Here is a 25,497-nt window from a genome sequence, read left to right as displayed (position 1 = left end):
AGAGGGAACGACTGTGAAGCTTTGAGGTGTTGATGGACTCGATCATCGAGTCTTTGACAAAAACACAATTTATATTTTTTTGAAGTAAGTTTATATTTTGACATCATGAATGAAGAACAACTTGTCTTCCGTCAGCTACATGATGCATTATAACAAGCTAAGGGGGGGGGGGGGGGGGGTAATTATTAGCACTTTATTATACATTTAAACACACTAATCCAGTACTTGATACTGGAAATGCATCTAGTTAGGACACGCATTACATGTTTATATTATGATTATTTTGAAGGTACATACCTTTGGGGTCTCCCTTTTAGTGACACTGGAAGATCTGCAAAGACAAAACAGATATTTAACATTGATTGTAAAACACAATGCAACACTGAATGAATAAAAGTCAGCATGTAAATATGTAAATAATGGGACTAGTTTGACAGAGACTCTTGATATTGTTTGAATAAGGACTCTATTCTGGCTGCCATTCAAACAAACTGCAGCTCCCACTGTACGCTACATTACACAGGCCATAAATAAAGCAGAGAGCAAACTATGGCATTCAATCCCAGCATCCCCTGCCATACGAGGCCAGGCAGGAATAACTACACAAGCTGTCTTCACGGTGTAAAACAAGTTCAGTCTCTGAAGAGCCGTAATGCTTTAGTATCTGAAGTGACTTATGAGATTTCCAGAGGAATCTTTAGGTGGTTTGGAAGCTCTTCGGTGACTTAGGGTGCTGTCACATCTGTAGTTCGGTTCATTTGGTCCGGATCAAGGGCGAAAAATGATACTTTGAATCATTTTCAGTCGTTTTGGTTCCTTTTCACACCACACTGATTGCTCTGGTCCGAATCAGTTGATGAAACGAACCAAAATGCAGTCACGTGACAGATGTGTCTCGAACGTAGTTCCATAACTGCACTTCGATTGGTCAGAATTAACGTGCGGGAAAATTCCCCAGATCTATGAAAGCCCCTTTCCCTGAGCGGTTCGCTAAACAAAGCGAAAATTTCGCTGTTCTTCGAGTTTGTGAAAGTTGGGACCTAATATAGTCATCAGACCAAATTTCTATGAGGCTCCGCACCTCCTCACAACTCCAAGTTTGTCCGTGCAAACCAAGCGTGCCCTGAAAAGTGAAGCCAAAACGTCTCGATCGCCCCCCGGTAGCTGGTCCCAGTATAGCTCATAAACCCAGTGTCTCGATCGCCCCCCGGTGGCTGGTCCCAATATAGCTCATAAACCCAGTGTCTCGATCGCCCCCCGGTGGCTGGTCCCAGTATAGCTCATAAACCCAGTGTCTCGATCGCCACCCGGTGGCTGGTCCCAATATAGCTCATAAACCCAGTGTCTCGATCGCCCCCCGGTGGCTGGTCCCAGTATAGCTCATAAACCCAGTGTCTCGTTCCCCCCCCGGTGGCTGGTCCCAGTATAGCTCATAAACCCAGTGTCTCGATCGCCCCCCGGTAGCTGGTCCCAGTATAGCTCATAAACCCAGTGTCTCGATCGCCCCCCGGTGGCTGGTCCCAATATAGCTCATAAACCCAGTGTCTCGATCGCCCCCCGGTGGCTGGTCCCAGTATAGCTCATAAACCCAGTGTCTCGATCGCCACCCGGTGGCTGGTCCCAATATAGCTCATAAACCCAGTGTCTCGATCGCCCCCCGGTGGCTGGTCCCAGTATAGCTCATAAACCCAGTGTCTCGTTCCCCCCCCGGTGGCTGGTCCCAGTATAGCTCATAAACCCAGTGTCTCGATCGCCCCCCGGTAGCTGGTCCCAGTATAGCTCATAAACCCAGTGTCTCGATCGCCCCCCGGTGGCTGGTCCCAGTATAGCTCATAAACCCAGTGTCTCGTTCCCCCCCCGGTGGCTGGTCCCAGTATAGCTCATAAACCCAGTGTCTCGATCGCCCCCCGGTAGCTGGTCCCAGTATAGCTCATAAACCCAGTGTCTCGATCGCCCCCCGGTGGCTGGTCCCAGTATAGCTCATAAACCCAGTGTCTCGATCGCCCCCCGGTGGCTGGTCCCAGTATAGCTCATAAACCCAGTGTCTCGATCGCCCCCCGGTGGCTGGTCCCAGTATAGCTCATAAACCCAGTGTCTCGTTCCCCCCCCGGTGGCTGGTCCCAGTATAGCTCATAAACCCAGTGTCTCGATCGCCCCCCGGTGGCTGGTCCCGGTATAGCTCATAAACCCAGAGTCTCGATCGCCCCCCGGTGGCTGGTCCCAGTATAGCTCATAAACCCAGTGTCTCGATCCCCCCCCGGTGGCTTATCCCGGTATAGCTCATAAACCCAGTGTCTTGATCGCCCCCCGGTGGCTGGTCCCAGTATAGCTCATAAACCCAGTGTCTCGATCCCCCCCCGGTGGCTGGTCCCAGTATAGCTCATAAACCCAGAGTCTCACTCGCCCCCCCGTGGCTGGTCCCAGTATAGCTCATAAACCCAGTGTCTCGATCGCCTCCCGGTGGCTGGTCCCAGTATAGCTCATAAACCCAGAGTCTCACTCGCCCCCCCGTGGCTGGTCCCAGTATAGCTCATAAACCCAGTGTCTCGATCGCCCCCCGGTAGCTGGTCCCAGTATAGCTCATAAACCCAGAGTCTCGATCGCCCCCCGGTAGCTGGTCCCAGTATAGCTCATAAACCCAGTGTCTCGATCGCCCCCTGGTGGCTGGTCCCAGTATAGCTCATAAACCCAGAGTCTCGATCGCCCCCCGGTAGCTGGTCCCAGTATAGCTCATAAACCCAGAGTCTCGAAGGCCCTCCGGTGGCCGGTCCCAGTATAGCTCATAAACCCAGTGACTCGATCGCCCCCCGGTGGCCGGTCCCAGTATAGCTCATAAACCCAGTGTCTCGATCGCCCCCTGGTGGCTGGTCCCAGTATAGCTCATAAACCCAGAGTCTCGATCGCCCCCCCCCCCCCCCCCCCAGTATAGCTCATAAACCCAGAGTCTCGATCGCCCCCCGGTAGCTGGTCCCAGTATAGCTCATAAACCCAGAGTCTCGATCGCCTCCCGGTGGCTGGTCCCAGTATAGCTCATAAACCCAGAGTCTCACTCGCCCCCCGGTGGCTGGTCCCAGTATAGCTCATAAACCCAGAGTCTCGATCGCCCCCCGGTGGCTGGTCCCAGTATAGCTCATAAACCCAGAATCAATCCTTGGGCTGACACGTGAGAACTGTACTTAATGGGAAAAGATACACACTCTTGACACCTGGTTTTGTTATAGTTTTATATAGTTATGTTATGTTTTTTTTTTTTTTGCCAAATTGGTTTGGAACAGTTGTTGAATAAACAAGTGAACTGACATATGATGCCCGTCTATATGTTTGATTGACAGTTTTATTGATCACCGAGATAGCATTGACTTGGAATGAAGTTGGTTTAATATAAAAAAATTTAAAATAGCTTAGATGTAGTGAACTACTTTTGCCATATCGCTGTAGCGTTAGCTTGCTACATTTCCCAGGGTGGTAGCTTCAGTGTAGTGAAGCTACATTTAATGTAGAGTAACTGCTAGCTTAGCTCACTACATTTTCTAAGTAGCTTGCCCAACACTGGTCAAATTTGAACTTGCAAAATTAAAACAAAAAAATGGTTGCATATGCCTGGAGCCCTGAAACAATAGTTAAATCCAGCCGTGTTCCCATCATTGTGACCCAAACACAATCTGAAAAACGCCTGTGTCAACAAACCTCCAGTGAAAGTGCATCAGGGTTTGTGCATTGGAGATGTTTTGTTTTTCAAGAGCTCACAGACGTACTTTATGTTCTGGTTTATCAGTGCATTCTCGTCACACTGTCTAGACGGCTTCATTCGTCCTCATTAATCAACATCACATCCGACACGACCTCCACATTCCTCACAAACAACCTCCGTCCTCAAAACAGGCGACAAACAGGCCTTCGCTTCCTACGAAACTGCGGATTCGTTCCGCATCCTCAATCGCTTCCATATTAGGAAAGCCGAGCAGTTTCTGCAAGGCCGGTTCTTCTGTGCCCGACGGTCCTACTTGTGTTATAATAAGGAGCAAAGGTGGAGTGCTGGGAACACAAAGAAAACACTTGCAGAAGGAAGTTAAAGGCGCTCACACACAGAGCAATAATCAACACTCATGGGGACAAACATGAACAATAGAAGCGGCGGAGAGGAAGATGATCCTGCTTCCTCTACCACTGCTTTTAGGTTATATATATTGTTTTGTTTTATTTTATTAAATGGAAAATAATTATAATTGTTACAAACCTATCCTAAAACAAAAATAAAATATTTTTTGTATTTGAATGAACCAGGATCATTCTTCAATCTGCAAGTTGACTGTATGCTTTCTCTCTGGTGTTTTTATTGAATTTAATATTCTTTTTTATAGTTTCTTTATTCCAATGGGAGAGAATTATAATGATTATGAAGTAACCAAAATAAAATACAAAAATAAAATTCAAAAGTATATATAAAAAAAAAAAAAATGGCAAGGGCAAATAAAATGCACAAATATGAAAAAAATACAAAATAAAAGTATGCCTTTTAAAAGAACAGAATGAAAGCGAACAGGACAATCCAGGAAAAGCTTTCACAAACACGCCGTTTTGCCCCAGGGTTTGATACTGACGGGACACGCTGGGAAAAATGCAGGCGGCGGCGAAACACTCCACAAGCCAAAATAAACAGAGACTCGTGACGTGAAACTGAGAAAACGCTGTTTTCTGCATCAGTCACCACTTAAATACACACAAACACTTAATTTTTTATATGAAAATAATTATGACTACAGACTAAACAAAATAAAGAATAACTAAATAAATAAAAATAAATAAAAAATATAAAACTACAAAATTAAAAAATATATAAAACAAAATAAAACAATTAAACTAAACCAAAAACAAAATATATAAAAGCAAAAACAAAAAGTAAAAATAAATAAATAAAGGCATAAAATTCAATATGAAATGCAAAACAGAAATAAAAAACATAACATAAAATACAATATAAAAATATATATATATAAAAAAAAGGTAAAATTTTAAAACCAAATAAAAAAGAAGAAAAGAAAATACATTAAAATAGCAACACAAAAGAAAAAAGAAAAACACAAAACAATAACATACACATAAAATAGGTTAGAAATAATAATAATACAATTAATAAAAACAGAAATAAAATAAAATGCACAGTAGGGTTTCCTCATATCTCTCACACACACACACAGATGTTTGATAATGTTTCTGGCATACGGGGAGCCTGAGGAGGAAGATGAGTGAAATCAGCCGGGAACTGCGAGCTGTTATTCAGCTTATAAAGCTCTGATGTCAAATACCTGCGTTTCCATCCTCTCACAGAGAAAATGGCTTTTCCTTTCACGGTCCTTCCACACCGCCACAACTAATATACACCACACCACATTTCAAGAGACTCATTATCAGCTCCAGAGGGATCCACTGGAAATGGACTCGCAAATAAAAACATCATATATAACGGGATGAAATGATAAATAATGTGGAATAGGGAAGTGATCATACAGGCTGAAATGTTTGACACCGAATACAGAGTGTAACTTCTTTATCTGTTAGACAATGTCAGACAATGTTCAAAACAGAGAAAAATAAAATCATTTGCCACATTTTATATATATATAATAAATAATTGTGCCACACTCTGTATAAAAATTATCAACATCAGTAACAACATTTTTATGTTGTAACTGTTTTGGATATTATATAACTGTAACCATTTCGTCTTTAATTTAATTTTTATTTCGGCTTTTTGACGCAAATAAAACAATATAAAGACAAATAAATTTGCCACATTTAATATTTACAATTTAATAAATAAATAAATATATATAAAAAATAAAAATATTTTATATTGGCATTGTAAGATAATGAATATACATAGAATACAAATAAAATTAAATTAAACAAATTAAATAAAATATAAAATAAAACAATATAAAAAATATAAAAACAAAACTGTTGTCAGCTTGAGCATCATTTTTGTTAGTATAGTAGCTAATAGTGTAGCAAAATAAATACAAATATAAGATGAAATATTAAAACAAAATGAAATACTAAATAAACAAATATAATAGAAATAAAATAATCAGAAATGAAAAAAAAAAAATGAAAAAAAAAAAAGTCTTTTTGACGCAAATAAAACAAAGACAAATAAATTTGCCATATTTAATCAAATTTAATTAATAAATATTTTTATATTTAAAAAAATATATATATATTTTATGTTGGCATTGAAATAGAATGAATATACATAGAATAATAAAACATTTTTTTAAATAAAATGAACACAATTACATAAAATATAAAATAAAACAATATAATATAGCTTGAGAGCATAATTTTTAGTTATAAAAATAAAATATTAAAACATGAAATGAAATAAAATGAAATATTAAATAAAACAAATATGAAAGAAATTAAAAAAAAAAAAAACATTAAAAATAAAAAACATAAGTCATGATAAAATCAATAAAAAAAAACATTGACAAATCTCTAAAGTTGATTTGGTCAGAAGTGAGTGTGAGACTGAGCAGAAAGAGTGTGTGTAAAGGGGAAGTGAGCTCATGCACGAGGCCTGTGGCGTGAGCTCGGGTCAGCAGCTGATGCGTGTGATGAACACCGGAGCGCCGGGTGTGCCATGGAAACCTCATACAGCGCTTCACGTGGAGCTTTCCAGACTACGCCTCAGAGAGACACCATATCTGCGTTTCAGCTCAGAGACTTGGAGAGACTCATCATCATGTGAATTATCATGTGTACTAGTTTAAGAGTCTTCCCTAAATAGAGAACACAGTAGGACACGTACTGGGACGACTTCAGCAGTTATTGCACATGCGTATCCAAACATTACTCCATTATGCTGGATCAGTTTCATGCCTTTAGCCGAAGAATGAACGATCCTGGCAAAACTAAACAACGGAGGGTTTCGTACAGAATCACCTCGTAAAATCAGTTTATTAAAGTGACACGTTAGTGTGTGTTAATGGAGCGATTACACCGTTAATGCAGGAACGTTCAGGAGCAGTCGAGAGACCATCTTTCATTTTCAAATGCTTTTCTGTGTTTCTCAGAATCTGCTTACAGAAACACACGATTAAAGCATGATTAAAGTCATCATGAAATCAAGATTAACACGTTTAGCACATCGTTCATCATTTTTCAACATGAAATGTCGCATTATGGAAGTAAAACCTGATTGAGTTTTTTTCCTTTTCACCTTTGGCTTTCGGCTTGCTTAGTTGGGGACAACTAGTCTAGTTGCTTAGTTTAATATTCAACAATATTATTGATCTGCACAAGAAAAAAAAAAAAAGAAAAAAAAATTATATATACTGTATATATATATATTAGTGCTGGGCAAGTTAACGCGTTATTATCGCGTTAACGCATTTATTAATTAATGCCGACAATTTTTTTATCGCGCGTTAACGCAGAGGTTTTTTTATTATTATTTTGAAAGTCCGTTGCACACTGCCTCTGAATACACATAGGCCTACAGTCAAACCATGATCACAGGAGGGGTGGGATGTTGGTCAGCCAGCAAATAACCCACCCAAACCAGCAGTGGAGAGGCTTTGGCAGGTTCTCTCAGGTGAACAGAAAGGGAGACAGCGCTCCGCGAGTGAATGACAGGCGCTCTATGGATAGTAACCATGGCACCGGCTTCTGTGCGCTACGCAGCTGTAGCCTTTTTAACTTAAATTAAAATTATACATAACTTTACCTGATAGGCCTGCGTGTAGTTTAGCGGGGATGCTCTGCCATGTGAATGCCCTTCTGTTGATGTCCTGATAACTATTTAGATTCTGGAAACTCACAAACAGCGAGCCGAGGATCAGTATCTCTTCCAATGATTTGTGCTGCGCGTCGTGTACAAAAAAGTTAGACAATTCAACTTCGGCAACGCGCGTGCGTGAGGCGAGCATGACCGCAACAGTTTCACAGGAACGCACCCGCTTGTCGCTGCACCGGTGCTCGACCACTTCACCTCACTCTAGGCTGATTTATACTTCTGCGTCGGACTTACGCCGGAGCCTCTACGCTATAGACTACGCGTTGGTTTTCATTTCTATATCTGCGTCGTTGTCCGCGTTGACGCGCAATTACACATGCAGAGGGAGAGTGTGAAACCCGGGGAGCGGTTCTAGCAATCACAGCGCTTGCGGTACGCGTAGAATTGACGTTACATTTTTGGAGATGCACGTCAGGGTACGCGCGCTACACAGCTACGGCGTGAGTTCGACGCAGAAGTATAAATTGGGCTTTATCTCTGTTTAATGTAATCTTACGTGGGAAACCATGGCATGCCATGACCAAACCTAAGCTGCTATCAGAGAAGTAACGTTGGTCGACTTAGTCTATGTAGTCAGAGGTCATGACCACTACAGATATGTTTCTGCTGCTCCCTGATACAAGATACCTGTTCAGAAAAAAAACCCCAATAAAACTGGACTCGTTTTAACAAGCTAGATAAAAGGTAATGCACTGGCAGTGGCAAATAGCTTTGTTTAAATATTTGATTTGATTACATTAATGTTTAAGTTGAGATTTACAAGAAATATTTTATTGATACTGTGTAAAGGGAATACTGCTGGTATAAAAGCACCTTATTTGTTTAAAGTTTTTGCAAACCACATGTTATGGCACTTTTGTAGCAGTACATTTAAATCAAAAGTGCGCAATACACTACTTTAGAATTCATTATTCAATTTTGCGCGTAACAATGCGATTAATCGCGATTAAATTTTTTAATCGTTGCCCAGCACTAATTTATATATATAAAAAAACGAATTATGTTTTAATTTACCCTTTTTTAAATATGGTTTAAATCTAGCTAGACCGGAAACAAAACAACAGGCACGACGCACACACTTGTTTGGGCTTGCGAGCCGGCCAAATAGTTGGTTAACGTTACGTTTTGAGTGGATGACGAGCGCGAGACGCCGAAATGGATGCCAATAAGATTCTGAATGGAAAGTTTACTTTTAAAAAGTTGCCAAATGGTTCCATTGACGAGACCAAAGTGATCTGTGTGTTTTGTCGTTGTGAACTGAGCTATCATCATCACAGCACGTCCAGTCTGAAACACCACTTGATGATGGCCAAGCACACACACACACACACACACACACACACAGCTGATGCGAATCCTCCGCCCCCTCGTCAATATCAGGACCTCATCAGTATTTCTTTCACCCTTTTATTGATGGACAGTGTTGCATTGTGTGAGAGATTATTTGCTCCAAGTGAGAATGTTAGTGTGAAATTGAACACAGTATATGCCAATGTTGTTTTCAATAAAAAACATTTGCACAAAGCAAGCCGATCCACTTTTCCATGCTGATAAGAGCATTAAAATGAGAAAAAAATAATGGGACAAAAAGAAATCAAGAGACATTTAGAATAGATAAAAATGTGCGATCAATCGCGAGTTAACTATGACATTAATGCGATTAAATATTTTAATAGTTTGACAGCACTAATATATATATATATATATATATATATATATATATATATATAAACTATATTTTAAAAAGGTAAATTAAAACATTAACAACAAAAGTAATATACAAAAAATAAACACTACTAATAAAAACAAAATATAAAAAAAAAAGAGTTGTTTTTTTTTAAAATAAAATGAAATACACATACAAATAAACACGAAAACAACAGGTTTTTCCATCTCTAATCTGTTAAATTACTGGTCTATATAAATTAAATTAATAAAGACCAGTCATTATATTGTGATAGTATTTACATGCATGTTAAATCAAAATTAGCAAAATGTAATAAAACAAATAGTAATAAAATAAAATAACAGGTTGTTTCATGTATTCTAATCGGGTTAATTCTTGGTCTGTATCTAAAATATGACAATATAAAATTAAAATACAACAGGTCATCTTGCTTCATTGGTCATTGGTGATTTGCACCAAAAAGGTTTTCATGTTTGATCACGTTTTCACTGATTTGAGAGCCGAACCACAATCGCATTTTCGTCAGTGGAAATGCATGGAAAGGTTCTAGATTGGGTGCTGTGTCGACAGAAAAGGATATTTGATGATCAGGAACAGACAAAAGCTACTTTCTTCTGCACATATCCCTTAACAACAGCGTTTTAATGAGGGCAAAGACAGCCGTCACAACCCTGAACCTCCAGAAGCTGCTGTGCGGCAGGTGACGCCGGTTTGAGGACGGAGAGAGAGACAGACAGACAAACACATGAGCCGCTGCTCCTGCAAACCTGTCCCAAACCTCAGGCGCCGCTCTGTACACATATTTTAAACAGCACTTTATGAATACGGTCTGGAAACATCCTTAAGAAAACAAGGAAGGGGAGCAACATGTGGTCTGAACGAATTGAAGACGTTGACGCAAAACAAAACGGTACAAAGCTTGGATGTCGAGGGCGAGCGCTGGAAATCTGTACCAATCAGTGCAGATCAACACAGCTTGGGATGTTTGAAGATCTCAAGAGACAAAACAGAGAAAGTGTCACTTACGACAAGAGCGCTGATTTCAATCGCTGGTCATTTTCAGACTGACAGATATTGATGTCATATTGGATCAGATTGATCTGGATTATGAGGAATTGCAAAGCAGTTTTTGTGTCAGAGCACATTTGATACGCAGTGATTGATAAACCACATTAAATAATCAGTTCATCCAGAAATTTTTTTTATGTTTGTGAATACTGTTAGATTTACCTGAAAAACATGCTGAAAAACATTGTATTTATCAATGCTTGAAATTTGTCTATTTTTTCTATGCAGATTCACTCCCCTACAAAATCCCCCCAATTATTCTAGAATGATTAATTATTTTCAAATAGAGATATTGAAATCATCTGGTGAAATTGTTATTTTTTTAAATCACAATATATATATATATATATATAGCAGAAAAACAGAATATCGCAGTGTAAGTTTTTTCCAATACTCTGCAGCCCTACTTTAAAATGATGTTTTAAAACTGTATCTTTATCATTATCACTATATCTATCATCCTTGGTGTAAACGGGCCTGAACTCCTGTAATTTGTGTCATGTAAAAGAGGTATGACAGCAATGGAAGACTGGATGATGAGGTTTAGAGTATAACTCTTCTCAGACTCTCAATATTTATACTCAAACGTCACGCTGGCGATTGAGAAGCGAGTTACGGCTGAGGTGAGACCTGTACCGCACTGATCTGGGATCTCAGAGTAAACGCTGCGCTCTTAATGCGATGTTATCTTAATAGTAAAGCTTAAGTGCTGTTTGATGGCCTTTGCAGACTCACTGACAAATGTTCAACAGCTATGAAAACGCCACTAAAAGACTTTAATGGGAGATTCCAGAGCTCTTGCGCAATCTCTCTTCCCTAAATTTCCTTTCAAAGGGCCCATAACTCCAGAATATGAGCCGTTCCTCTTGCTGCACTGAGAGAGGTGCTTCGTTTCAAACCAACTAAACCTTAAATTAAATCTACAGTACATCCCCTCCATTTTTAATTCATTTGTCTATGGTCAACACACATTTACTGGAATAAATCACGCAGAAATAAACACAGTGTCATCATTTACTTCAGCCTCTCACAAAATAAATCTTGCAATGAAAATAATTGAAATGGATACGGTCCAGCTGCAAAAATGTCAAAAAAAGCATCATAAAAGAGGTATTTATGACTATATTCCAGGACATCTGAATGCATAAACTTGTGTCTGTTCTCCACACAATCTTAAGTTTTTATTTACAGATACATTTATGGCCTTTCCGGAGCTTGACAGCATTTATCCGCATTCGCTTTAATTGTGTATAAAATTAAAGCATTTAGATCTTGCAATCTAGAAATTTGCATGCAACGCTCATGGGTTTGATAAAAATGCATTCCTTGAATACAACGCAAGTCACTAGGGATTAGTGTTGTCACGATACCAAAATTATTGTTTCGATACCGATACCAAGTCACGAATTGCGATTTCGATACTTTTTCGATACTTTTCCTGAAAAGGGAGAAACACTCTCAAATATCATTGCTGTGCTTTATTTTAAAACTGGGACAACATTCCAATCATAACACACTAATAAATGAACATTTGAATAGCAGATAGGCTATAATAACCATTTGAACAAAATATGAAATATGAAAAATATAAAAAATAAATTAGAGCAATGACATTCAAGGTAAAAAAATAAATAAATTTAGCAGCATTATCTCAGTTATCATAAGAAACATAAGATTTTATCAATATCAATGCCACTGACGATTCTGCTTATCGATCCGATTCTTTAACGATTCTCTTATCGATTCATGATAGCATTGTGTGGAAAAAAGTAGTCATATGCTTTTTCGGGGGGAAAAAACAAGTGTTTTTATTTGTTTTATGTAATTTATGTAATAAATGAAACCTTATTACAAAGTGTTAACGATTAGTTATACACCGATTCAGACAGATCAGTTGTTTTAACCATTCATTAAAACGAATCGGTTCAAATGAGTCATTAGTTCGCGAATTGGACGTGTCATTATCGGACGTGTGCGCGTTGTGTGATTATCCAGGCGGTTACATCCCACTGTCATCACAGAAAACATTTCATGACTGGATAGTTTTTTTCGTTTATTTAAAGTGTGGTTTATGTCAGCTGAATGTGCGGAACGATTCAGAGAAGATAAGGCAACGTATTTTACCACAATTTACACCCAGCGGTAATTAAAAAAAAAAAAAAAAAAAAATGCTCCACATGAAACTTTAGTCTCCCGACCTTACCATCGTGTCGAATTATTTTGATTAATATGTGCGAGGGAGAGAGAGAGAGCAAGACAGCGCTTAGTTTTGAGACGGTGAAGCCTTGTTTATACTTTCGCCTGGCTCCGCAGAGAGAGAGAGAGTGCGCGCGCGCGCGACCGGGGCTCGCTCACTCTCTCTCTCTCTCTCTCTGCTCGTTCAGTTCACGCGCCATGTCACACGCGCATGAGGAGAAAAACACAGACGTCCATAGGGAGGCACTGGAAGCGTGCGTTGCACACACCAACATGCAATACTCTCTTACAAATCTGGAACGCGGTCATTCTTAGAAGTATCGATACTAATAAATTTAGGTATCGTGAAGTTTTTAATTTCCGAGTATCGCGATACTTTTGAAGTATCGGTGCACCGTGCAACACTACTAGGGATAAAATCATCTGCCAAAATACATAAATATAATTAATCTAAAGAAGAAGAAAAGGTCTGGAATGACATGAGAGTGAGTAAATGATGAGTTAACAATACAATTGTTATTCGGCAACCCTAGGCTGGATGTCGAACACTGATAACTGATAATTAATTAACAAAACTGCAATTAAAGATTCAGTGGGCAGGACCCTCAACATGATGTGCAGAGAGAGGCCATTACAACAGGCTGAAACACCAGAGCCGGTCGATCCGAACATCTTGACTGCATTAGATCCTGCGTGTCCCGTGATGGGAAGAGACAAACCGGGCCAAGAACTGCATTAACCAAACAAATCCTCTCCTCTGAGGCACCGCTGTCATATTTACACAATCCATGATCGTATCTGGACAACCATCCGTTCGCTTTCAATGAAGGTTCAGCATGAACTTTGAGAAGGGGCAGTTTTGAGGATACGTGGTCAACAGAACGGAGTAATTCATAATTTGATTGTTTTTGAAAGTCTCTTCTGCTCACCAAGATTGTAAAAAAAGTGAAATATTATTAAAATTTTAAATAGCTGATTTTTATGTCAGTATATAGTAAAGTGTAATTTATTGGAATGATCAAAGCTGAATTTTCAGCATCATTACTCCAGTCTTCAGTGTCACATGATCCTTCAGAAATCACTCTAATATGAGGATCTGATGCTCAAGAAACATTTATGATTATTACCAATATTGAAAACTATATATATAGATATATATATATATATAGAGATATTTTTGAGGAAAAAAATAATCCATTTTATATTATTTCAGGATTCTTTGATGAATAGAATGTTCAAAAGAACAGCATTTATTTGAAATAGAAATCTTTTGTGATATTATTAAAGTTTTTACTGCCACTTTTGATCAGTATGTGTCCTTTATAAATATTTTTTTTCCTTCAAAACTTTTTAAATTGCAGTGTTTCCACAAAAATATGAAGCAGCACAATGGTTTTCAACACTGATAATAATCATAAATGTTTCTTGAGCATCAGATCATCATATTAGAGTGATTTCTGAAGGATCATGTGACACTGAAGACTGGAGTAATGATGCTGAAAATACAGCTTTGATCACAGGAATAAATTACACTTTACTATATATATTCACAACCACTATTTTACATTATAATAATATTTCACAATTTTGACTAAATAAATACAGCCTTGGTGAGCAGAAGAGTCTTCTTTCAAAAACAAAACAAAAAAATCTTAATTATTCCAAACCATTGAAAGGTAGTGTAGATAATCAAGGACGCCTACAAACACTAACATGCACAAGAATATATCAATCACAATTTGGTGATTAATATTCCAATCTGCCAGATATTAAGTCTTATTTGTCATGTAATGCAATATACATTTAAATCTGCATGTCCAAGCCAAACTTCTAGATGCCATGAGACATTGACAGCTGAAAAGTCATTGAAGTAGTATTGTGTGTGTGTGTGTGTGTGTGTGTGTGTGTGTGTGTGTGTGTGTGTGTGTGTGTGTGTGTGTGTGTGTGTGTGTGTGTGTGTGTGTGTGTGTGTGTGTGTGTGTGTGTGTGTGTGTGTGTGTGTCTTACCTCAGCAGTGAGAGGTTTAGGTTCCCCGTACAAGCTTTGATTTTGTTCTGGGCTTCCAGGTGGGTCATTCCCTCTGTGGCGATGCCATCGATAGACAGAACGACGTCCCCAACGCTGATCTTGGCTTTAGCTGCCTTTCCTCCATCTGTCAGCTACAAACACAAACACACACAGTTCAGAAACAAACTTCTACACAACCCTAGGCGTCTAATTCTAAACTTTCCCAACATCGCTATATTCAGTGTTGGGAAAGTTCACTTTCTACATGAACTAGTTCAAAGTTCAGTTCACAAATTTTAAAATCAACTAGTTCATAGTTAATTTTTCCCATATGTTGCTGCGAGCTATTTATTTTTTATTTTTATTATTGCCACAGCCCATATACAACCACTACAGCAATTATTTTATCGGCGGGCAAAGTTTGCACAGAAATGTAAGATTTTTCCCATCCTCACCGACCTTGTCATAAAACTCGTTTAAATGATCATACGATACGACGCCTCCTCGCTGCTTTGTCGACCTCATGCTGCTTTTAGTTTTGATGGCGCGTGCGGCGGTGCGACACTGGCGGCTGGTGTTGCCAGATTGGGTGTTTTTTTCGCTACATATTAAGGCCTGTTTACGCGTGTTTTAGCCGGGGTTTCGCTCTATAGAAATCTGGCACCCTATTGAGCGAAGTTAAACTGAGAGAGCGTGCGTTCACAGAAACCAGAATGAACGAGTTCACAGTAACGTTCATCAGGCAGGAATACAGTACGTTCAGTTCACGTTCGCCCAAAATATGAACGCGTTCAGGCACAACACTGGCTATATTCTTGCGGAGCTGAAAGAGTAATTGATTTGGAACAACATTCATATGCAACAACACAAATAATATTTCTCATGTGACGTGCAAAAGAGATTTAACTCACAATCGATTGCAATAGAGTTTCACTGATAATCCAGAGAGCCATTATCCAGTGAGCTCAATCTGATCATGTGGTTTTGTAAAGCAATTCATTAAAAAGATTAATTTACAAATCAGAGAGATGAACTCTTACGTGAAAAGGAAAATCCAGTCCGTTTCTCACACAAATCAAATGAGTTAAATAAGTTTAGTTACCTTTAATTGTGATCGTAATTAAAAAGAGGAGGCAGCCTTCAAAATTTCAAACATATAATCAATCTTTCAACAAATTTAATTTATAAATTTGAGCAAAATTGAAAAAAATGTTTTGCTTGACTTCAGTCTCGAGTTACTTTACCCTGATTAGACCGATGCTTGACAGTGTTATTTATAGACCATTACAGTACTTATAAATATTATTTTTATATTTTCCGTTTTTTGTTTAAGTTCAGTTATTTTGTCAGGTGCTTTGTGACTTTTATTAGTGGTTTCATTTTTCTCAAATATTTCTATTTATCTTTCCTTTTATTTAAATTTTAGTACTTCAACTTATTTTCTTCTTTAAGTTAAGCCAAAGCTTAATTTCTCATTTCTATTTAAGTTTTTTAAGTTAAAGTTTCTCATCTAATACTTACAGTATATTTTATTTCAGCTTAATATCAATCAAGGGAACTGTTTTTAATAGTTTTAGTTAACAATAACAATGGTTTGACGATGCATCACTCGCGAAATGTATATTTAGAAAATCTTGAATGCCGTATGTAATATTTCTCCAGTCTTACAAGTAGAGCTGGGTGATTTTTTCCCTAAAAAAAATCAGTCATTTTTTTATAAAAAAAACTCGATTTACGATTCGACCCCCCCCCCCCCCCCCTTCCATTTAAAACAAAATAACTGCGAACTGTAAATATATTTAAAAATATATATATTTATTGTCTTTAATTAAAGTGCATCAACATAAACAAAATTGCAAAGGCAAACCCTTTCTCTAACTGAAAAGTCACAGTGCAGTGTGCAACAAAGATTGTTAAACATCCAAATTATTTATAAAGGGGGGGGGGGGGGGGGGGGGTAGGACTTTTTTCCCCAGCCCTACTTACAAGCAGTGCAGGATAGATAATGATTACACAGAAAAAAGATCTGGCTTTTAATAATCAAACCATTAACAGAAGCTGAAGAACAACAAATGACTGATGTTCCTCTGACCTTTGACCCTCTTGGCCCCAATTTGAAAGACGGATCTGTGCACGTGCGCTGGCCTTTGATGCCGGAGTGTGTGAGATGTCCACACGAGTGGACGCTGATGACGTGGCCGAACACAAGAGGCCAGCTGTAATGTATCAGGGGAATCTGTAGCTCTGAGACACTGCAGTGCTGTCGACCGTATCAGATTAGACCTGACGGGCTATTAGACTCCGTCTCACAAACCATCCTCGCTCTTGTTAGTACTGAGATCTTGTCTGGGCTAATAAACAACCCGATACCTTACTAGATAACTAACAGCAGGGGAAGGAAAGTCTTTACTCCAATGATTTACACACCGGCTTCTGTGGAGAGTCTCTTCAAACTAAAGGCCTTGCATGTATTCTTTACAAAAAAACCCAGAATGCACTGCAACTATACAGACTTATCCAAGATGAACAAATCTAGAGAAATGCATGTTATATTTCATCCAATACCACACAGAACCAATATAAATTTCGTAATATATATTTTGATTAAACTAAACAACTAGCCTAACTCATTTAAATTTCAAGCATTATTAAAGGCAAGTAAACACAAAAAGAACAAATAAAACAAATTAGCAATCGCTCAAATAAATACAACTGAACCGAGATACAAGTGAAATAAAGTGTTTTAAGATTTCCAGGTATTCAGGTACAGACCTGTAATCAAATGTAAAACAACATTGCAGTTTAAAAATAAAATATAGGCTACATTACAAATATAGTTACAAAAGTTACTCAGTCAAGAATAGCGCCTGCATTTTCTCTGTCTTTTGTTGTTTGATTAACGTTATTATAGACGGCAGCAGGAATATTAGGCTGCTGTCACTTTAAGGAGAGACGCGGCAGGCAAAAACATCGTTGTTGTTTTTTACTGGTCAATTTTGAGATTTTGGGATTTGTCTTTTAGGATTGTGGTGAAAAAAGTCTGAAATACACATTTAGGTCTTTATTTTACTACACTTTGTCTCTTTGTGTGTCTGTAGATTTCACATAAATTCATCAAAAGTTGGTGATCTAAATCATCCGGCTGCTCCGCGATCTGCACCCTGTCATCACACACACCGTTAGAAAGCTCTCTCTCTCTCCTGTACAATGTTGTCGGATCCAAATATGGTCATTTCCTTTTTATCAGCAACCAATCGTGAAAGTAAAAGAGGGGGGATTTAACTCTAAATGCGCAATCTCATTGGCTGATGCTAAATCTTTAAAGCCCATTTTCTCAAAATGACTTTTCTCTCACACCAAGTCCGAAATCTCCACTACAGTAGCACCGATATACATCACACTTTCTAGTCTTGTACCTGGTTATATTATGGAGACATTTACAGAGGGATTTGTAAATATATTAGTCCTAGCCTGATTTTTATAACATTTTATTCCAAAAAACATGGCGAAAATAATTTTTTAAAGGCTATTGACTAGGGATGCTCCGATCAGGATTTTTGCAGCCGATAACGATTGCCGATTTCTTGTCATGGTGATCGGCCGATACCGATCCCGATACCGATGCTTAATATAAGACAAAGATAAATACAAACAAAATGGAGCAGTCTGATGCAGCCCACAAGGTTTAATTAAACATTGTCCAATAGTAAACTTTGGAGGACAAAATAAACATTTAAATACCTAAAATAGAGAGTCTGATGTAACTTAAACCTGGTCTAATACAAGTCTAAGCAGGACAAAATTAATGTAGATTATTAATTTAATTAGAACAAATTGGATGTCCAAAATCATGAACCACCCCTTTAAAAACCTTATTACCTTTTGGAAATTAGACATTTGTACCAGTCACCCCGAGACATTTCAAATGACACTAATACCCGATGATAATCATTCACATTAAACCATATATATTCTTGTGTGAGTTTTGGTGATAGAACGAGTGGGGGATGAGGGGAAGAAATGTAGTTAGGTGAGACTTTTGTCTTAAATGGTGAGTTCAAATGGTAATTTCCAGCAAGGTCCTTTGTCTTCTCGAGGAGTGGTCTTTCCTCAACCAGTTCTTCCAGTTTTTCCAGTCTCACACCCCCCGGCGTGAGTTTTTCAAGACGACCATTGTCGAATATGTGCAAGTGGATGCGTTTTGTTGTTTAAACACCTTTATAACGGTCGCGTTAGTTGCGCCGCCATGTTAGTTTGTGCCACAGTACAGAGAATCGGATCTGTTGGATTTACAAAACGTCAATTCATCCACTTGTCACGAAATACATGAAAGTAAGTGGCTGGTGAACTGGGAGAAGAATAGGGTAAACTTTTACGCTACTTAGACAATGTGTATCTGATATGAATAAAACGTGTCGTCTAATTATAATGGAAATGATTATTATTCCACTTCCATAGATATCAGTGTGTACTTTACAAACTCTAAATGTATTGTTTTTTTAGTTCTTAAAAAATGTCTGAAACCTAAACTAAACATTATGTGGTTGTAAACACTGAATAGTTGAGATATATGACAAGCGCTGAGATCTCTGGCTCAGTGCCAGCCAACGCGCGAAAGCACATTTGAATTTAGATTTGAATTACATATTTTAGCGTTTTTTTCTTGAAAAAAAAAACTCTTAATACCTTAAAATATCTTGAATGTAACTCGACACCCTTGCCTCATTTAGTATGCACGGTTCTATGAATATGCAAATGAGCCCCGCCTCCGCTCACTCACTCACTCAGAGATCCACTGGTTGACGATCACACGTTGATCTGATTGGTTACAAGGTCGTTTGTGACGTCAGAAACACCAGCGATTTCAAACCGTGTTTTTGAGACTGTCTTTGGTTCACTGCAGTTTTAAGCAGAAAATTCTCAGCAATGCTGTCGACTTATGAACTTACACATGGTGTGTCTTAAAGCATATTAATAACACCACATAGACACATAAACAACATTAAACGCTGGATTTACACCACAGAGGGACTTTAATAAGCGTTTAATTTCATGTTTTCAATTAACTTGCTGCAGTGCATACTCTATAAGACTGATATGAAGTGAACTGGCATGGAGCCTCTGAGCCGCTCGATGTGTCTGAACAAGCATAGGCGTCGATTTCGGTGGGGACGGTGGGTACGCGTCCCCACCAGATTTCGTCATGAGTCATTTTGTACCCACCACTCTTGGAAACATTGAGGCATGGTCGGATGTACCTAATACAAATAAAACATCTCCAGTTAACTAGCAGAGCATTCATTTAGTTCGCTCTTAAATAAGAGATCTAGCTAAAATGTTTTGTTTTTTAACTCAAGCTGAGCGCTCGTGTCCGCTGCTATCAGTGTCGTGGATACAGTGTTCTCTGTGGCTCGCGCACAGTCTTCACTCGGACGCGCACTTCAATCTATCGCCGTTGCGGAGAGACTCTGTATATATTAATTCCGGTGAAATTACAAAATAAAATGCACACAAACGTGTCCCTGGCTGCTTGATATAGACTGTAACCACTGATGAACATTATTCAGTTTTGAGAGAAAAAAAACTACCGAGGGCGGATTAGAACCTGCCACCTCTGACACGCTTGGCAAAAGATCTACCACCAGACCATTTAAGAACTCAAACAAAAAATTGCGGATCGATGCACTTATTTACGGGTTAAACAGGCTGCAGAATTTGTACCCAGCACTTTTGAAAATGCACTTCCGAATGCGTCTCTGTCCCCACCACATTTCAAACCAAACTGACGCCCGTGGGAACAAGGACGACTCATTTACAGGTGTGTATTAGAGGCATTACGCAACCATGCATGGCGAATATCAGTCATTCATCACGCTGTTCTCTTCACTTCACATCTGCTAGGCAACTAACCCAACCAAAGCAACTACCCCTCCCGAGTCAGATTAAGACTTGCTCTGCTCTTGCCCGACTTCAAAACAGCAATTATGATGCAGAACTGATGAGAGAAACACTTCACCCCGAAGAATCAAGTTTTTTGAGTTGAACGGGTTTAGAGCAACATGGGGACAGGTGTATTTCCTTCAAGAAGGTGAATTGTGATTTATTGTTATCTTTAAAAGACTTATTGTGACAAGAAAAAGTCTCTCATCTTGACCCTATACTCTCTACAATGAGGAAAAACGTGGACTGAATCGAGAAATTCAGTCATAAATTTATTTACTGTATAAAATGTCACAGAATTTGCCACATTTTGGATGAATAAATTAAAATTAATACAGAAACTCAAAGAAAATAATTTTGTATTAAATCATAAATCCAGAAAAATTTAAACGGAACAGGGAATTTCTGAGAAAAACAAACATTTCATAGGGCTGTATTATTGCAAAAAAAGGTAATACATTTTATTAAGTTGCTAAAGTTTTATGAATTAAATTATTTTGACCTGCATTTTGAAATTAATTTGAAATATAATTTAACCATTAAGATTGAGTCGAGAAAATAAATAAATAAATAAAAAACAAGGAGTTTGAGAAAAAATAAAATGTATTTTTTCATAGGGTCCTAAAAATATAGTTTTTGTTAAACCTTTAATAATTTTGTTGAGTCAAGGTTATTACAGTGAACTAAAAAAAAATGTGACGTGTTGCCTAAAATGATTAACTGAAATAAAAACTAAAACTGAAATAATAATAAATTAACCCTCAATAGATCTTATAATATGACAAAAGCACATAACGAAATTACTAAAAAAATAAACCAATTTGATGCAACATGAAAAATAAAAATAGCTTATTCCACATATAAACAAAACTTAAGACTAAAATAAAAATAATTTCATGCTTTCAATTAATTAGACCTGGTTTTTGATTCCTAAAATTTAGTCCCAAAAAAAAAAAGATAAAAAAAAATCCACCACGTAATTTGGGTGGGGGGTCCCAAAAAAGATTTCACAGGGCCCTAAGAAATTACATACGGCACATTGCATTATCCCAGCAGCAGGAACTACAAAACTAGGTCACAAGTTTAAACTCGGTCCCACACATCTAAGAAAGCACCTCTGTGAGTTAGACGGGGTCACACACACACTAACTCAGCGCTCTTTGAGTCATCAGGTCAACGACAACAGCCGGGCCTCGAAGCCTGAACCCAATTTAATGGCCCTAGGAGACCCGACAACACAGGAACATGATGAGCCGAGGGGTCTCCACACGCTACACTGATGCAGACACGCGTAAGAGAGCCGCTCAACATTAGCACGAGTCCCAGCAGTCATTGCTTTTATTAACGTCATAAACTAAACCTCAGTCTCATAAAGCTAAAGGCAACAAGGATCAAATCCCACCGCAGAGGAGAACTGCGCCCCAAATCAAACAGAACATCTCACAGCTTGCCTTTATGTTTCCCTTTAAAGGTTTTGATCCATCATATTTCTAGCAGCTTTTTCAAAATGAAAGATTAATAAGTTGGGGCTGAGTTATGATGTGTGACAGGAGAACTTACACATGTCCACGTTTCATTCTATGAGGAAATAATCAAATAAAAACACACATACATACACACACACGTACGTATGTATGTGTAAATAAATAAATAAAATAAAACAAATTAATAATTAATTAATAATGAAAATAAATAATTACATTAGACCTAAACTAATTATTATATTGTAAAATATCAAATTCATATATTATATTCATTTGTTAAATAAATATCATTTTATATGTAATTTATATTATATAATTTCATATGAATAATAATAATAATAATAACTACTTTTAATGATTTATGATTTCAGTTTTCATAAATCCCCCCCAAAAAATGTAAAGTAAGCAGCATATTTTGATAAAAGATTAAGAATAATATTTCACAGATTATTCACATATTCAAATTCACAATAAGACTAATAACACCATAAACCAGAAAGAAAGTAAACCGGGTCTATACCTTTATTCCCTGCTGACCTTATAATGAAACAAACAGGACAAATATCTTTTGTTTGGCAAAAATGAGCCGAATGCTTCCAGGACGTGTGTGTTTGGCAGAGCAGCGTCTCTAGAAACACATGTTTGAGACACTCGCCTCGTCCGCTTGGCAGTCGCTGAACGCGCCGCAGGATCAGCGCTGTTTAACGCTGGCTAGTCAACGCTAATGAACGGTTGCTCAGATACAACACCACAGCTCTGCAGCCGCTCTCCTTTTATAGCGTCTGAGGGGATCACAGGCCACATCACACACACACACTTGTGCTGTGTGTGAGAGAGAGCTTGAGAGAGAGAGAGAAAGTGTGTGTGAGAGGGAGTGTGTGAGAGAGAGAGAGAGAGAGAGAGAGAGAGAGAGAGAGAGAGAGAGAGAGAGAGAGAGAGAGAGAGAGAGAGAGAGAGAGAGAGAGAGAGAGAGAGAGAGAGAGAGAGAGAGAGAGAGAGAGAGAGAGAGAGAGAGAGAGAGAGAGAGAGAGAGAGAGAGAGAGAGAGAGAGAGAGTCTCACACACACAGGCCACATCACACACACACACTTGTGCTGTGTGTGAGAGAGAGAGAGAGAGAGAGAGAGAAAGTGTGTGTGAGAGGGAGTGTGAAAGGGAGAGAGAGAGTCTCACACACTCTCTCTACCTTACACACTCTCTCTCTACCTCTCTCTCACACACACACACTCTCACTCTCTCACACACATTCTCTCTCTCTCACACTCTCTCTCACACACACTCTCTCTCACACACACTCTCTCTCCCTCTCTCACACACACTCTCTCTTCCCTCTCACACACACTCTCTCTCTCCCTCTCACACACACTCTCTCTCTCCCTTACACACACACTCTCTCTCTCCCTTACACACACACTCTCTCTCTACCTCTCTCTCACACACACACACTCTCACTCTCTCACACACATTCTCTCTCTCTCACACTCTCTCTCACACACACTCTCTCTCCCCCTCTCACACACACTCTCTCTCTCCCTCTCACACACACTCTCTCTCTCTCCCTTACACACACACTCTCTCTCTCCCTTACACACACACTCTCTCTCTCCCTCTCTCACACACACTCTCTCCCTCACACACACAAACACACACACACACTCTCTCCCTCAGAGAGAGAGTGTGTGAGAGAGAGAGGGAGAGAGAGTGTGTAAGAGAGAAAATGTGTGAGAGAGTGTGTGAGAGTGAGTGTGTGTGTGAGAGAGAGAGAGACTCACACACACACACACTCACACTCTCTCTCTCTCTCTCTCTCACACACACAAAGTGCGCACACACACACACTCCCTCTCATTCTCTCTCACACACTCTCTCTCACAAACACACACAGGCACACACAAACACACTCTCTCTCTCACACACACACACGAACCAGACTGCACACCAATCAACACCACAACCACAAAACAGCTCTCAATCCCAGTGACCAGTGGCTCGTTGTGACATTAACATGAAGCAGGCCTTGATCTAAACCTCCATGTGAGCCAAGACTCGTTCCTTCTCAAATTAAACCGAAGAGGCAGAAATGAGGGAACAGTGGCTAAAACACCAGCCATGTGAAGAATATAAGTATGGTGATGCGAATGATTACAGAGAAGCAGTTCAGGGAAACTGATGAAGAAAAGCGCCACATGTTGTTATCGGGACGTGAGTTATGCTGAACCAGACAAAATAAGACACAACATTCATTTCAGTTCGACATGGACGCCAGCCAAACGCTTCCATGTGCGCCTCTCAAATTAGTTACATCAGCCACAATCAAACACAAATCAAATTAAGGTGAAATTGTTTGATGATAAACCCATGGATCATCATTATCCGCTCTATGTGAACCGCATGTCCAAACCTCATCTGCAAACGAGAAACAAGACCGAAGGCAAGTTTCCATTCCTCTTGTGTGCAATATATCATAATCATAATCACTGGATGATTAACAATAGCGATCTACATTAAAAATGCATCATTTACTGTTTGTGCATCAAAACAGGTTCAAAGTGGATCTACACTACCAGTCAAAAGATTATGTTTTTAAAAGAAGTCTCTTCTGCTCACCAAGGCTGCATTTATTTGATAAAAAAAACAACTAATATTGTGAAATATTATTCCAATGTAAATAACTGTTTTCTATGTGAATATATAGTAAAGTGTAATTTATATCCTGTGATATATTTCAGCATCATTACTCCAGTCTTCAGTGTCACATGATCCTTCAGAAATCACTCTAATATGAGGATCTGATGCTCAAGACACATTTATGATTATTATCAGTGTTCAAAACAGTTATTTACGTTTTTATTTTAGGATTCTGTGATGAATAGAAAGTTTAAAGTAACATTAAAGGCTATCGTTCAAAGGTTTGGGGTCAGTAAGAATTTATTTAATTTTTTGGGTGAAATAAATAAAATAAATCAATACTTTTAATTCATCAAGGATGAATTAAATTGATCAAAAGTTACATTAAAGACATTTATAATGTTACAAAAGACTATTTCAAATAATAAACTTTCTATTCATCAAGAATCCTGAAAAATAAAATATATCACAGTTTTCACAAAAATATGAACTGATTTCAACCAATCATAAATGTGTCTTGAGCATCAGATCATCATATTAGAGTGATTTCTGAAGGATCATGTGACGCTGAAGACTGGAGTAATGATGCTGAAAATTCAGCTTTGATCACTGGAATAAATTACACTTTAAAATATATTAAAATAGAAAAGCGTTATTTTGAGCAGAAGAGACTCCTTTTGAAAACATTAAAA

General features: G+C 38.5%; 1 protein-coding gene across 2 annotated transcripts in view; it reads right to left on the bottom strand.

Moving 5' to 3' along the window:
- pdlim5b (PDZ and LIM domain 5b) overlaps positions 1-25,497 on the bottom strand; it is a 109,243-nt gene that overhangs the window by 46,923 nt on the left and 36,823 nt on the right. For both annotated transcript variants that reach the window (XM_056261421.1, XM_056261422.1), the window contains exons 3-4: positions 14,754-14,905; positions 298-331 (exon numbers count right to left, since the gene is read on the bottom strand). In XM_056261421.1, coding sequence (XP_056117396.1) covers positions 298-331; positions 14,754-14,905 — 186 coding nt within the window. The remainder of the gene's footprint in view (positions 1-297; positions 332-14,753; positions 14,906-25,497) is intronic.

The sequence above is a fragment of the Rhinichthys klamathensis genome, unplaced genomic scaffold (genome assembly GCF_029890125.1).
Source record: "Rhinichthys klamathensis goyatoka isolate OS25496 unplaced genomic scaffold, OSU_Roscu_1.1 h1tg000182l_1, whole genome shotgun sequence".
NCBI lineage: Eukaryota > Metazoa > Chordata > Actinopteri > Cypriniformes > Leuciscidae > Rhinichthys > Rhinichthys klamathensis.
Note: the sequence above shows the minus strand (reverse complement) of the source record. Positions and strands in the feature narration are given on the sequence as shown.